The following is a 15,017-nucleotide window of genomic DNA, read 5'->3' on the forward strand; positions in this document are numbered from 1 at the left end:
TCGAATGAACTCCAAACCAGTCTCCTATTCGGGTCGGGCCACGATCCAATTCAACAAAATAAATATCTTCTGTAGCTCTGTTAATGAAAGATAAAATACAGGGTGTGTATGTATAAATATATGATCCGTTTCTGATCCGGATCATAACTAAATATTCCGTTACCCGCTCCACTAAAACCCTATCGCCTTCTCCAACCCACTAAAACCGCGACCAGGAAACTGATGCCTCCACGATCAGTAACCAGGAAACTGCCGACCAGATCATCTGCGAATCCCGTGAACTCTCCCCAATCTGAGCCCACCAAGGACGCATCGAGCGCGCAAGATCTAATCACTCACTCTTCCATGGAGAAGATTGCTCCCCGAATCGATGGTATACCCCCTCTTTCTAGGGTTTTTCCTTTTCGTTTTCCTTTTCACTTCTCCAACCATTTCCTGATTCGATTTTGATCCATTTCTTATAGTAGCAGAGGAAGATCCAGAAGAAGAGCTTGTTGAAGAGTACGAGGAAGAGGAAGAAGAGGTGACGGAGGAAGTGGAGAGGAAAGAGGTAGCGGAGCCAAGCAATCAGAGGAGGAGGCAAAGGGATTTCGAGGTGTTCGCCGGTGGCTTGCCGAGGGACGCCACGGAGGAGGACCTGGAAAGGGTTTTCGAGAAAGTGGGCGACGTAGTGGAGGTGAGGCTCGCAAGGATTCCGCACTCGGACAAGAACAAGGGATTCGCTTTCGTGAGGTTCGCGACTGTGGAGCAGGCTAGGAATGCCACCGATCTCAAATATATTCAGGTAGAGATTTTTTTTTTCCTTGATATGTACTTGTCTGTTTAAATTTTATTTATTGCTTCTTTTTAGGATTTCTTTGTTTGGATCTGTGCGATATTAAGATGTAGAAGGTTTGGGTGTGGGAGTTTTGTTGTAAGAAAATCATGTTGAGCAAAAACCAGTGTATCTATTTATAGGAAAGATTAAACGACCTGCTAGTTTTTAGGAAACCCGAGTATATGCATGAGGACAGTTAATTTAGCAGTTGAGATTAAGGACCAGTATGAACATAAAGTTTGGTAGCCGTGACACTCTGGCTGTAGGATATCTTTTTAACTTTTATTAGCTAAAAAATTCTATCTTATATATTGCTTTGACGCTCAAAAATGATTTCTTTTCAACAATTTCTATTCTTTGTTTCCTATTTTGAACCCTGGAAGAAGGCTATTTATATATGCTATTGGATGTTATGGATGCACTTGCTTCCGTCTTGAAAATTCTGTAAGGCGTTTGGAATCTTAACATAGGCATCCACATTTTTTGCTTAATTAGGTTTATACCTTGTGTTACCAGCATAATAGCTAGTTTTTGTTTTACTACTACGATAAATGTTTGTACTTTATCAATTACTACTTTTGCAGGTGAGAGGTAAATCATGTGGGGTAACAAGAAGCATTGGTAATGAGACCCTTCATTTAGGAAACATATGCACTACTTGGACAAAAGATGATGTATGTTCCTGTTTCTTTATAATTGATGACTCCAATTGTATCCCTATTTTGCTTGTCTTAAGTAACGTTTTGGCATCGTGTCTTGATTATACAGTTAGTTGAAAAACTAAAGGCCTTTAATTTGGAGAATCTTGAGGAAGTCCATCTTATTGAGGACCCAAATAGGAGAGGCAAGAATAGAGGCTATGCGTTTCTTGATTTCAGTACACATATGGATGCCGTGGCAGCTTGTTCCAAACTACAAAAGAGAAATGTGTATTTCGGTACTGATGTTAGAGCAGAAGTGTCATTTTCCAAAACTGTTGAACCAGATGAAGAAGTTATGGCTCAGGTATGGATTTTTATATCTGTGTAAGCCCATTGTTGTTGTTTGATGAACTATATTCTTTTGGATTTGCATTCTTATTATTTTTCTATCTAGGCATCTGGATTAGCTAATCTTTTTTGTTTCTTGTATTAAAGTGATTAATCTTTCGGTGCAGGTGAAATCTATTTTTTTGGATGGGTTGCCTACTTCTTGGGATGAAGCCCATGTTCGAAATCAATTAGAGAAGTTTGGTGAAATTGAGAATGTGCAACTTGCTAGAAATATGCCCTCTGCGAAACGGAAAGATTTTGGTTTTATCATCTTTAAGACAAGGCAGGCGGCCTTGGATTGCATTGATATGGTCAACAAAGATGGTATTGGTGAAGGAGCTGAAAAGGTACTGAAATTAGAGCTGACATGAATGAGTTAATCTTCATGTTATTTTTTTTTCTCCTTGTTCATTCGTTTGCATTTGCTTCCATCTATGTTTGATGTAATTAACTTTTTGACTGCAGGTTTTATTGAAGGCTACTTTAAAAAAGCCTTTGCAGAAACGAACACGATCAGTGTTGGGTATTAGGAGAGGGTACATTGGTAAAAGTTATGGTGAGAATATGCATCCATATAGTTTCAGTCGTTCAACTCCAGGAAGACATTCTAGATCACATGAACTGTCAGCAAGAGGATACAATGACAATGACAAGTCTAGAAGCATTAGTAGGTTTCCTCCTAGAGCTGTTGAGGAGTTGTCTCCTCCTGCAGGGAAATATGGAGATTACTACAGAAGAGATTACACAAGAGAAGTAACTGGTAAGCTGTTATTTATATGCTAGGTTAATAAGTATTGCTTCCTTGGCTGCTATCTGGTTTTTGACACATGCCACAGTCTCCAGCAGCAGATATAGAGATGAGTACCTAGAGAGCAGTTATTCAAATAGACATAGTGGCAGTGGTTATCGAGATATTCCTTATGCATATTCCCGTTCTAGGGAACCATATTCTGATGCTCATATGTATGAGCTCCATTATGAGCACCATGATGATTATGAGTATGCTGCAGTATCTGGGTATAAGCGCTCATACTCCGGCTATGTAAGTACTGATGTCTTTCTCTATGCTGTTCTTCACAATTTCATCCTGTAGATTCATGATGTTTTTCTTGTCCAGGATCATGATTTGCCTTCCAGCTCTCAAACAAGGCTTGGTAGAAGTAGGCCAGATTTACAAATGGCTTCTTATCCTCGCGATAGTAGTTCTGGATATGATGAATATTCCAGGTAATGCAGATCACTTTCCTGTTTGATTTGTAGTTTTTTTTTCTTTTCTTTTTCTTTTCTTTTTTTTTACCTGATACCACTGGGTTAAGATCTTTGATGGTTCTACAGACGTCTGCCAAATGAGCGTCCTAGTTATGGCAGGACTGGATATACCAGCAGGGAATATGAAGACCGTTATTTGCCTGCTGATAGGGCATACTATTGATTTTGAAGAATGATCTTTCTCTAGGTAAGATAAGTTCTGTTTAGGAAAAACAATAGATTGACAAAACAAGGAACATATCTGTATGTGATAGTTGATCTCGATGCCTTATGTATTGGTAAATTTAGATTCTACTTGCTACAGCATGACACAGATATTATTAAGTTTTTTTCTTATAAGAGAGAAGTAAGAACTTAATGGTGCCATAATTAAACCAATGTCGTCGTGATTTGAACCTGGGTATACTTATTCAACACGAGTCTTTTTAACTATTTGAGCACAGTAGATTAAGCTTTTCTCTTTTGTTTCTGTTTAATTAAGCACCATGTCATTTGACACTTTTGTAAGGTGCCAGTTCTATCATACATCCTATTGGACATCCAAAAATGTTAACACTTTTGGAGTCAGTTATCTTTGGTATTATGTATTAATTATTAATTCTGCTTCCTGCAACCTTTTTCTGAAGCAAATGCGCTCTTAGGCTCCTTCTGGCCCATACTTCTGGTTTGCAACTTTTAAGCTCTCCTGAGACTACTGCATTAGCTGTGCGACAACCCTGGGATTAGCTGTGCTCTTATAATCGTTTGAGTATGGCACTTAGTATAATGGTTATGGCCTGCCTCATGTTCTTGTTTTCGTGGATTCAAAATTGTGAAAATAGGTCTTCTTCTGATATCCGTCCGTAGACTTCAAGTTGTCACGAGCCTTTCCACTAGGATGCCTTTTTCCTTTTCAGAAAAAGCCAATTTATGTAGTTTTGCTGGTTAGCTACAATCATTATACTGGTTAAGGCTGATAGTGGAATTTTCTAAATTTCAAACTCTTTCTCACCAATAGTATGTATACTGTGAAACTATGTTGTATTTGAGTTTTAAATGTGGGTCTAATTCTGGACAGAACCACAAGCACTTCTATGTTAATAAGCATTATTCTCTATGAACATCATCCTTATAATTATTTGACATGTTGTAATATTAGTAAGATCCTGAGGAAGGCCATGTATGAACACAGACCGCCGGTTCGAGTTTGTACTTTAATGCAATAGAGACTTCAGATGCATGCTTATATAAATCTTTCGTATTTAAATTCCTCAGGTTGGACTTCTTTTCACTGTCAACCATTCAACCCAATGGCAAACGACATCAAGAATCAAGGATTGTTCCAACTTTGTCTCAATACTCTCTCCAGTTCACAAGCAAGATCATATGATTATTTATGTCATCGTGAAAGATGCAGTTTAAGAGCCTTTGTACTTGATTTGTGCAGTTTAGAAGCCTTTGTACTTGATCTGAATCACAAAGCAGCAGTCTAACGGTCTAACCTACTATGGGGGTCCAAGGAGATTTTGCAATGTTATCAGCTTTTAAGGTGAATTCCATTTGGCTTTACAGGGAAAATGAATAAATGAATGTACTTTTCACTTTCTCCCAGCCAAGCTCCCTCAGCTATCTGAGTGTGAACTGTTAAGTGCTTCTAACTTGATTACATCCATCTCGTTGGAGCTACTTTTCTTCTGTAACAACAGTGACTTTAAATCTAGTAATCCTTTTATTAATCTAAGAGTTCTGATACCATCTTTTCTTGTTGGCGTTTCCTTATGTATCTCAACAGGCAATGCTTTATGCTGTTTAATTCTTGCATACAAAGCAATTGGTTTTGCTAAACTGGAATTCTTGCTTCTCCATTCTCCAACGATATTTGGGCATCATTTTAGTTATCTTATTGCGAGGACCAAAGAGCCTGACGGTCTAAACATTTCTATACTGTTTGCTTTACCAACGAGTTGAAAGAGATACCAAGCAACCCATTCGATAAAGTAATGGGGGCATATAACAATTACTAGAGAATTTTATAACAAACACCTTATATTTTATTTTATTATTATTTACATCTTATCAACTCAAAGAAAAATATTCCGTTACTTTTAAAATTTGATTCTGTTACCACTTTTATCATAAATTTAAAAATTTGGTTCAAGAATATTAATGTTATTTTGCATTTATAATTTACTCAACTCATTCACCCGTTTGGAAAACTAACATAGTAATTATTGAGATATTAAAACTATAATACAGTGATTAATAAATAAATAAATATCTATATATATATAATAGAGCGGTTAATAATAATAAAATTAAAATATACATCTACTATCCTTTGGACTATTTTTCCTTTTCTTTTTTCCTTCCAAACAGGATGAATGTACTATCCAGTTTGTCCAGAGAGAAAAGAGTCACGGACGTCTCCATTGCCTCCAGATTCTTTGCAGCCCAAACTGTAGCCCGTGGTTAGCTGCCATCATTTGGCAAACCCAAGAATCTTGCTGATGGTTGTTAAGTCTGCAATGGAAGACAGACACACACACAGAGAGAGAGAGAGAGAGAGAGAGAGAGAGATGGGTCATATATAACATGTGAACTATCACAAGATTCCCACAGAAGATTGTCGATTTATTTACTAATAAACTCCTTGGGGTGAGAGCTTAATACACGCTTTTAAAAAGAGTATTAGAAAGGAGGTTGTCAGATGAGATGGGATCCAAATCCAATGCATGGCAGCTGACGTTGTTGGTCTTTCTGGTTTGGGGAGTGCGTGAGGGTGAGACCGGAGACCCCCATTTGAATGCGGATTCCTCTTTTTCCTCCCACACTGAAGGAAAACCCCCTACTATTACTATACCACTCTCTCTCTCTCTCTCTCTCTCTCTCTCTTTCTCACTCATAGACCTAGCTACTTACACTGTTACACTACCACCATTAACTCTATCCATCTTTTCTATCCCTGTCTCAATCTCTATCTCTACCCCTATCTTTATCACTGTGCAGAGGACTCGTACAGTCCTCTAAAAAGACTCTTCCCACGGTCTAACACTGACTCCGCACGTGTCCTTCTTAGTCTTCCTAACTCTCCTCTAAATCTAAAATAAAAAAGAGTATGAATTGTTTAAAAATATTACTAAAGCTATATAATGGTACCAATACTTTAGTACAAGAAGAAAACCTTTATCTTCCCTGTACAAGATTAATGGCAAACATGTAAGAAAAAAAATCCCTTATTCAATATTAAGATTTGAGTTCTCAAAACCATCAACACTGGAAGATAAAATCCCAATTTTTTTAAAGAATTATGTTAGTCATTTACCTGAAAGAGTTATAAGATTGCAATCATAGTGTTTAAAAGAAAAAACACAATCCATGATGCACCCAGATGGACTGCAAATATATAGAGAAAACATCCATTTCATAATAGTGAAAGTTGTATTACCTTCACCAAGTACAAGAATCTTTACAATCAAATGGGAAAAAAAGATGAGGAGAAAAGGTAAAATGATCAGGTACCTGCATGGTAGACCTTCTAAAAGAAAAAAGAGACACATCATTAGAAAAAAATTCTTATCAAGATTGCAGTTATCCTGCCAAGTCCTTGTAAAAGAGATGCATCACCTGCTAAAAAGCTTAGAGACAGATGGGAAAAGAAGCATAGCAAGGCAAATCAAGGGAAAGAACTACTTTTTTTGTCTCACCCAGACAACTATTTCTCTTAAAAGTATGAATTAATTGAATAACTTGATGGAGATTTGAGTAAACCAAGAACTCACCTTGATACTGAGAGAGATGTAAGATCTCATAAAAAAAATAAACATTTTTGCAAGAGAGGTTAATGTATAGATATAGAAGAAAGAGACAAAAGAACCCTTCAATCACAAGGTAATGATGACAACCTTTTCCCCCTTCCTGTCAGAGAGGAAAGGCAGAGAAAGTAAATTAAGCAGCAACTAGATTGCCCCAGTATGAGTCAAAACACGCCATCATTACAGCAATCTGCATCTCCTCAAGTTGTAGTCATCAAACCACACCAGTAATAATAATACTGCCAGGGCCGTAAACTTATCAAGAAAACCATAATAAAAATAAATCTATAACTCACTGACATAATATCCTGCAGCAGATATGCTGGAACACAGCAAGCACTAGTTCTTGATTTTGGAAGCTATGATTGAGGGGAATGAAGCCTGGTCCGAGATCTCTCTCTCCTTCACATAGAAGTGTTTGGCCTCGAGCCAGACAACATTCCCCACAAAGAAAAAAGCTTCCCTTCTCTCTCTCTCTCTCTCTCTCTCTCTCTCTCTCTCTCTCTCTTAAATCCAGGCTTGTTTCAAGGGGGAGAGAGGGCAGTCAGGTTCTGGGTTTGCAGAAAGAGAAAGAAGTAATCATGATGGGGGTGGAGTGATTGCACTAGAACAGGGTTCAGAGACTTTAGAGAGAGAAAAAGTTGGAAGACAATAAAGAGAGGGGGGGAGGTGGAAGAAGAAGAAGAGATGGAGCAATGAAGACAAAACCCTACAGCTGTGAGTTGTGACTTGAGGGATGACCACCACTTCGTTTGCATCCATCTCTCTCTCTCTCTTTCTCTCTCTCTCTCTCTCTCTCTCTCGCTCCTTCTTCTCTCCTCTTCTTGTGATGAAGGCACCTTGGCTTCTTCTTTATAGGGCCTCTAACTCTTTGATCCGCCGTCCATTTGGATTTGGACGGTGCAGGTGGTGTGGGTCTGTAGGGCAACGTAAGGCACTAAACCCTAGATGGTATATTGTTTGCCTAAGGGCCGAGTCATATGGAAGAGAGAGAGAGAGAAGCGGAGGGAGGGGGGAGTGATTGGTTTAATGAGTCTTCCCCATAACGGTAAAATCCTTACACACACCTAGAGTTGTTAATGAGATCAATATTCTAATTCAACTCAAATTGTAGCTCATCCATATATTTGTGTACATAAAGCTTGGGTAGAAATTTTATAATATGTTAGAAAAATAAAAGCTCTATCACTTTTTGTGAGGAAGGAGAGAGAGACACACACACACACACACCAAAAAAAGGGTTACACTCGCTTTATTTGTTATTACAATATTTTTTATAGTCGAATGGACCACAATATATTACCGACAACTTTTCTCGCTAATGATTAAGATTAACTACGAAGGGTAAAATTTATAGTCTATTTTAATCTTGTTTCGTGACTTCTCTAATCCTAATCAATAATCTAGTCTTAGAGAACGTTATGAAGAACCCTAGAGTAAGGTTAACATATTTTTTTAAAGATACTTTTCATTCCTAGGACATTGTATAAATATATGAGTATCAATTGGGATTGATTCTTGTTGTATCTTTCTATTTTTTACAATGGCATCATTAATTCAACTATAACATACAATTGAATTCCCATTATAACTTTTATTCTTGCTACTACTTGTCTTGAGTGAAAAGTGTTTAACTTTAAATTTTAGATCTTTAAAATGTCACTTATGCCAACAATTCCTATATATCCTCATATTTCAACAATGCGTTAAAAAATCATTTGTCGATCTTGGTGGCTGTCCCAATCCTAGTTATATGTTTTTCTCTAATAAAGTCAGTGTTGAAATTGAGGAAAAGGGAATAATAATAACGTGTTTAAAAGAAAATATCTTATTTGTGTATACCTATCTAGAGTTGATATTTACATGTACACGTCTCAAAATGAATATGGCTATAATATATGATATTAGAATATGTTTGTAGTGAAAATATTTTGATTTAGGATGTTCGTCTGCGACGGTATCTATATTGTGCAAATACGGTGAATTACATTAAAATATTTTTCCATTGTATATATGTTTAATAAAAAAAATGGAAATATACTTTTTACTTTTATCTGCTAGAAATTCCTGCAATCCTGTTTGCAGAGAATCCTCTCCCCTCACAAAAGGTGAGGCAAAGTTGCCAAGGATATGGTCTTGTAGTACTTGTGGCTATTCAAAGAGAGCATATTCCTTGCAAGGATAAATGCCTAAATTATTCAACTCCTAACTCCTAAGTAGACCATTTAATTTGTGGCCTTTTAATTCCATCCATCATCTTCTCATTGTATAATGTTGTGAGGCTTTAGTGCTTTGCATTAATGGGGCAGGTAAGGCTAATATATATGATGGCATTTCCATGGTCATGGAGGGACCATGAGGTACAAGTTTATTGAAGGATGACAAGTTGGCAAGTTAATTAATAGGCCCAAGAAGCCCCATCCTATTGAATGCATGCATGCATGTATGCATGGTGTCATCAGAGATGTTATGTATGGTCATGACTGGACCTACATGACTAAAATAATATTAATCTGTTTGTAAAGTAACGAACAGTGATATTAGCAGAAAGAAAAAGTTGATGTGGACATAACAATCACACATAAATGTTAGTATATTTGCCCTTGTTGTATTCTATCACCATCTACTGTAACACTCTTTAGATGCATGCATATCATTTGTTATTGTGCATAAAGCTCTCTAAGTAATGCTTCATCATCACGATGCCAATCTTTAAATCTATATTATCAAGTCAAAGTGTAGCATAAACTCACTAGCTAGCTATATAACATCATATACAGAGATCATGAGTAGTACTACGTACTTCAACTTTGAAATCTCCATACCAACTGTACATATATGCAGGTAGCCTATATAGAACTTTATCTCAGTTTTGCTGACACCAATCCAATCCAAATATCCAATCCTCTCTCTCTCTCTCTCTCTCTCTCTCTCTCTCTCTACACTGTTACTCAAGTGCCAGTAGTGCCCGGGTTGCACGCTGCCTTCTCTTCTTCTTCTTCTTCTTCTTCTTCTTCTTCATCTCTCTCTCTCTCTCTAAATATGTAAATATATGAAGAAGAAGATGCTACTCCAAACACAGCAGCACCTCGGTAACACGATCTGACTCACACACACACACATCAACTGGCAATCGCAACCCAACAACACGTAAACGTCAAATCTTTCCCTCCAACTCTCTCATGGTAATAAGCGAATCGAACCCCAACTTTTTTCACTATTCGCAAAACGTAGAGTTAGTTGAGGTGCTAAATGTAAACGTGATCTCCTTCTTTTTCTTTTTCTTTCTTTCCTCTCCCTGCCCGGAATCCAATAGAGCAACGTTCATGGGTCGTCAGTCGTCCATCTACGTACTACTATTCCTCGGAATCCGGCCCCCTGGCCTTCTCGATCCCCCACCTCTCTCTGAGAAATTTAAATCCTTGTCTGCTTGGGAAGATAAAAGAAAGCTGTACATATATTATGCGGAGTTGTTGAGAAAAAAGAGAGAAGAAGAAGATAGTTAATAATATAAAAAGTTTTCTTAAGGCTATAGGAGGTGAGAGGTTGATGGACTTTTGAATGCTACTCCGGTACTAACTATAATAAATGTGGATAAGATGGGTTATGTCGTACGTGCATGCATGGGTTCTGTAAAGTTTGACCTCGCTATGAACTAGCTTTGACTTGGAAGGGACAGCCTTCCATGTCATGCTTCACCTTTTATTTTAGAACAAATTATATGAAATTATATATAACTATATATAAAGAGAGAGTTGGAGAGAGAACTGTTTGACTCGTGTTAACTGCTCGGTTTGTATGCCTTGCTTTCCGTCATCGTGATGGATGGTAATTTAGGTTTGCTTAATGACTTTGAAAAAAGATTAAAAGGATATATTTTACAGCAAATCGAAGTAAGAAAGAAAATAAATAAAGCCATATGAGGTCGGATGGTAGGCTCGTAACTTGGGCTGGGCTTAGGTTCCTCTCGGCCCAAACTATGGATGAAAATTTGGGATAATTACACTAAGATCCCTGACTTATTGCATAGTACACATTGACCCCTAAGCTCTGGAAACCTTTGTGAGGGCGTCTGTGACAATAGGCAATTGTCCAGGGGTCTTGGTGTAATTATCCCTAAATAGTTCGCTCCGATGGATTGAGGTATTTATATTAGGGCATGCGAAATTTCGAGCGGGAAGGGGGTCAGGGAGGAGGTTACTCGAATTTATAGTGAGAGAGAAGACGATGGATCCGGTACGCTTCTTAGTTCTTTCAGTTGATGATATCAAATTGATGTCTAATCTTCGTGGCTTTTCTCTTCAAATTTTTAGTTTTATGTTGATCGCTTCACTTGCTGCTACTTCTGGGGTAGAATCTATATGTTTTAGAAATGAGGAGTTTTTAGATTTCCAATTGGATTTTACTTCGGCAAAGATTTCCAATAACTAGGTTAAAGATAACAAGGGAAGAGATGGATAAATTTCTGCAATGAGAAGGAAGGTTGCATCACTGGTTGAACCACCTACTTGTTATTTTACTCTGCTTCTGCTTCTACTTTTCACACAAATTGGATCTAGTCAGTAAACATAGAAGAGATTGTTTTATTTAATTGATCTTGAAAGTTGCCTCCTTGTTGTCTACTTGCAACTCATGTAGGTTCTTGGGCATCTAAACTGTGAGCATGGTAATGTTCAATATAAGCAGAAAATCTCAGGAAACAAGACTTTTCTAGTGTACTTGCACTTTTCTGAAATGAGTTTGGGTGATTTTAGGTAGTCCAGCTAATGACATCAAGGTCTTATGTATTTATGAAAGAGTTTGATATGGATTGTTTCAGTAAGTTGGTTACAAATTAAGCTGTGTCAAATTTTTGAAAAAGAGCTTGAGAATCGTAGAAAGTATAACCAGAGTCATTTTAAAACCAGAGCTTTTCGCTTTCCAGTCATATTTGTATCTATTAATTGGGTGCTCATTTCTCACGGAGTGGCAGAACTTATGACCTGACCTGCAAACCAAAGGCAACTAAACAATGATTTAGGGGTTATTACGCAGAAATTCGGAGATTATTGTTTCCCCCTTGTTTTCTTCTTCTTCTCCACCATAACTCAATCATACACTAGGTCAAGTTCTTACATCAAACACATTGAATATCCATTCAACTATGTCGACATTTAGCACCATTGGTCATTCAAGGAAAAGAATTGGGAAAATAAAAATTTTGGAACAAAAAAAGAAAAGTTCAATACAAAAGAGGCAAAATTGTAGTCATCTCAGACTATTTGGAATAATTGTATTGCTATTCTCTTGATTTATCTCTTTAGCATGTTTCAGTCTTCTGTGATAATTCTGATTTCAATTTCAGTGTTGTCACGAAAATGTTTGAAATATATTACTGTCAATACAAGTTGCCTAATTCAGGTAGCTGATGATGTGACTGTGAGAGAACTCATGAAGCATAATATTCCTTCAGTAAAGTTTCAATTAAGTCTGTTCTCAGTGTCATATTATGTTCTTCATTCTATTAAATCTCCTATTTGTGGAATCTTGCTGTTCTGATGGCATTGGGCAACTTTTCAGATGCACTGTAGGTACTGATGGCAAAAATAAAAATTGAAACAAAAATGAAGAAAGTAGGAGCTGACAGTGAATGATTTCACTAGCTGTGGTTCTATTACTTCTTTGATTTCAAATGCACTGTTATGATGGCATTGAGTTTGTGGAATCTTTCTACTTATTCCCTCATTCCTGATGCAATGGACAAAGCTCTGTTTTGATTGGTTTTATAATGCCTGCAAAAGGTCAGTCTCTGAATCATGAAAAGGCTAGGAACCTTCTGCTGTTCTGTGTTAAATTGTTTGCTTTGTGTTTTGTACTTCTCTTCCAGTAACTCTGCAATGTGTTTAATTGTCTGGTAGTTGATCTTCTTTGTCTTCACCTTAATTCTACTAAGTCCCATTTAATGATCTTTTGGTTGGTTTAATAGATGAACTATAAAAGAAGCTTGTTTCTTGCTGGAATAAGTACCCATTTGGAGGTTCCTCCATAAGCTCAAACCATCATTAGGTTATCATTAAGTTATGAATCAAACTACCATCCATATTTAGATCAACTATGTTCCTTCACCAAATAATTCCTCATATCAAATGTACTAATTCACTTGACTTTCAGGGTTCACAATGGAAGCAGGCTGTATGCATTAACGTACAGTGCCCTTCATCAGTAATTGTCTGCAAGGTTAGCTATCTATCTGCATGTGTCCACTCACATCATGGTTGCATCTGACTCTGACTTCTATCACATGGCAGATCAATTAGAAGACATCAGGATGACATAAAGCTAGGATGCCATGAATATGTCGACTATAGGAGCCGTAAAATCTTGTTAGAACAAAGTACTTCTCTCTATCATCGGGTATTTTTGAGCTCTTCATGCCAATTATGCACCTAACTGTTCTCTTTATTTTCCTCTCCAGTTGGCTTTGGTTGTAAAACATATTCTTGTGTTGGAAAAAATACAAAAGGGTGCCAAGTGGGGTTACTAATGAAGCAACGATAACAGCAGCAACAAAAACGGCATTTAATATCATGCTTTATGTGTGGTTGACGGTTGCAACCGATTTGCGGGGGAGGGACATTGGGATATGCTATTGCTTGCACACTTTGACATGCTTATATTCCCTTTGAAAGCTTGAAGTATTGATTCTCTCATCTTATCATCAGCTACCTACCATGTGTAGCTACTTGCAACAACACTAACTTCCTACTCATCTCACCTGATTCATGCAACCTATGCATAATTCAGCAAAATATCTGAACACAAAAATAGCACTTATTTTCTATCTTGGACTTCAGGTTTGTATTCACACCTCTGAATTCAATATTTGCGTGATACTGTGATGAGAGATCTATTTGATTGTGAGACACTAATACACATTGCTCATGCTCTTCTCGCTGCAATTAGATTCCCTTTCCCTGCAAGTATCAAGAAATATGTTGGAAATTTCAATAGGAATTGCAATCTCAGAAAGGGCAATGCTTGTGGAAGGACTTAGGATTGGAGAAGAAGCATGAAACTGCCATGCATTGCTGCATTCATAGTGCCTTGCTGAAGCTACATTGCTCAGTGTGGATGTTCATTTAGAAACTTCCCAGTTATCATCTTTGATGGAGATTTAGGAATATAGAGAGTTTAATTGCAACAGTATATCAGTGAAACATGTGATGTTGAGTGTATATCTTATTTTGCGGGAGTTTATTAAATTTACACAGTGATAGTTCTTATCATGCATATATTTATTTTACATCTATTACATTTATTTTGCAGCATTCCACCTCCAATGAAAGAAAGACCAAGACATGAAATTAGTTGGTGAAGTATAATTGCTATAGAGTAGTTGGAGCATAGAATGCATTGATAGTGATACAAATGTAGCAAAGTTTTCAGATGGAGGTTAGTTAAGGCTAATTAGGAGAGGAACAGGTAGCAGTAAGGCAGTTGGTTTGCCAAGCCTAATTAATTAGCTATTCCATCTATGATAGATGTGTGGATACCTTAAGCATAGTGGTTTTCCACATTGAATGGAGAAAATAATATTGTACGACAATCTTTTACATGCACTTGTACTCTTCAGAGGATATTACTATTACTTTGATCCTTTTTACTGCGTTAGCTAATAACATATCCAGCATTGGTCCACTACAAGGTAAATTTTATTCTCTTGCTCTCTTCTCAACGAACGAAAAATGAAAAAGAAAATATTCTTTTGCTCATTGCAAGATCCAAATGGAAGGTGGTCCACAAATAAATAAACCACGGCAGTAAAAATTGAAAGAATTATAAAACTTTCTTTCTATTTAATATTGTATATAAGACGGCTATTCTACCATAAGTGTGCCCTTATAGATTTGAGTTCTTTATATAGGCTTAGGTCTTGCCTAGTTCATGTAAAAAGTTTTTTAAGGGATAATTTTACATGTATATCTTAAACTTAAATTAAGTATATTTATAATTTTACTTATATTTTATAATGTAGTTGTAAAATATAATGATTACTTTAAATAAATTTATGCAAGAATTTGTGTTCAATTTCTAACTATGAATAAGTATATTAATTGTACTGAAAATTTT

General features: G+C 36.8%; 1 protein-coding gene and 1 long non-coding RNA gene across 8 annotated transcripts; both read left to right on the forward strand.

The window, feature by feature from the left end:
• The first annotated feature begins 179 nt into the window (after positions 1-179).
• Positions 180-4,837, forward strand: LOC140765779 (uncharacterized). 4 transcript variants are annotated; one of them, XR_012105225.1, is made up of 10 exons: positions 180-373; positions 465-784; positions 1,402-1,491; positions 1,586-1,822; positions 1,974-2,195; positions 2,314-2,608; positions 2,685-2,890; positions 2,966-3,075; positions 3,165-3,304; positions 4,372-4,837. XR_012105225.1 is itself a non-coding variant. In XM_073105007.1 (10 exons), exons 1-9 carry the CDS (start codon positions 223-225, stop codon positions 3,278-3,280), a joined length of 1,725 nt encoding a protein of 574 aa, XP_072961108.1. In that variant the 5' UTR covers positions 180-222; the 3' UTR covers positions 3,281-3,304; positions 4,372-4,837. The 4 variants fall into 4 exon arrangements, 3 of the variants coding, with proteins under 3 accessions (XP_072961108.1, XP_072961109.1, XP_072961107.1); XM_073105007.1 differs by having other exon boundaries at positions 468-784; positions 3,184-3,304; XM_073105008.1 differs by having other exon boundaries at positions 471-784; positions 3,184-3,304.
• A 6,244-nt stretch (positions 4,838-11,081) lies between these two features.
• LOC140765640 (uncharacterized) lies at positions 11,082-14,835 on the forward strand. Of its 4 annotated transcripts, none has more exons than XR_012105215.1 (6): positions 11,082-11,144; positions 12,468-12,688; positions 13,059-13,124; positions 13,196-13,281; positions 13,363-13,741; positions 13,851-14,835. It is a non-coding gene; the product is annotated as an uncharacterized lncRNA (long non-coding RNA). The 4 variants fall into 4 exon arrangements; XR_012105216.1 differs by lacking the exon at positions 11,082-11,144 and adding an exon at positions 12,874-12,953 and having other exon boundaries at positions 11,190-12,688; XR_012105213.1 differs by lacking the exon at positions 12,468-12,688 and having other exon boundaries at positions 11,097-11,144.
• The last annotated feature ends 182 nt before the right edge of the window (positions 14,836-15,017 follow it).

Source organism: Typha angustifolia, chromosome 8 (genome assembly GCF_048772165.1).
Source record: "Typha angustifolia cultivar Huaian chromosome 8, ASM4877216v1, whole genome shotgun sequence".
Classification (NCBI taxonomy): Eukaryota; Viridiplantae; Streptophyta; class Magnoliopsida; order Poales; family Typhaceae; genus Typha; species Typha angustifolia.

Bases quoted from the DNA above. Each gene is read 5' to 3' on its own strand.
- LOC140765779 (XM_073105006.1), top strand. From the start codon at position 223: ATGCCTCCACGATCAGTAACCAGGAAACTGCCGACCAGATCATCTGCG. The intron at 374-464 runs GTATACCCCCTC...CATTTCTTATAG, and splicing joins GATTGCTCCCCGAATCGATG to TAGCAGAGGAAGATCCAGAA. The intron at 785-1,401 runs GTAGAGATTTTT...CTACTTTTGCAG, and splicing joins CCGATCTCAAATATATTCAG to GTGAGAGGTAAATCATGTGG.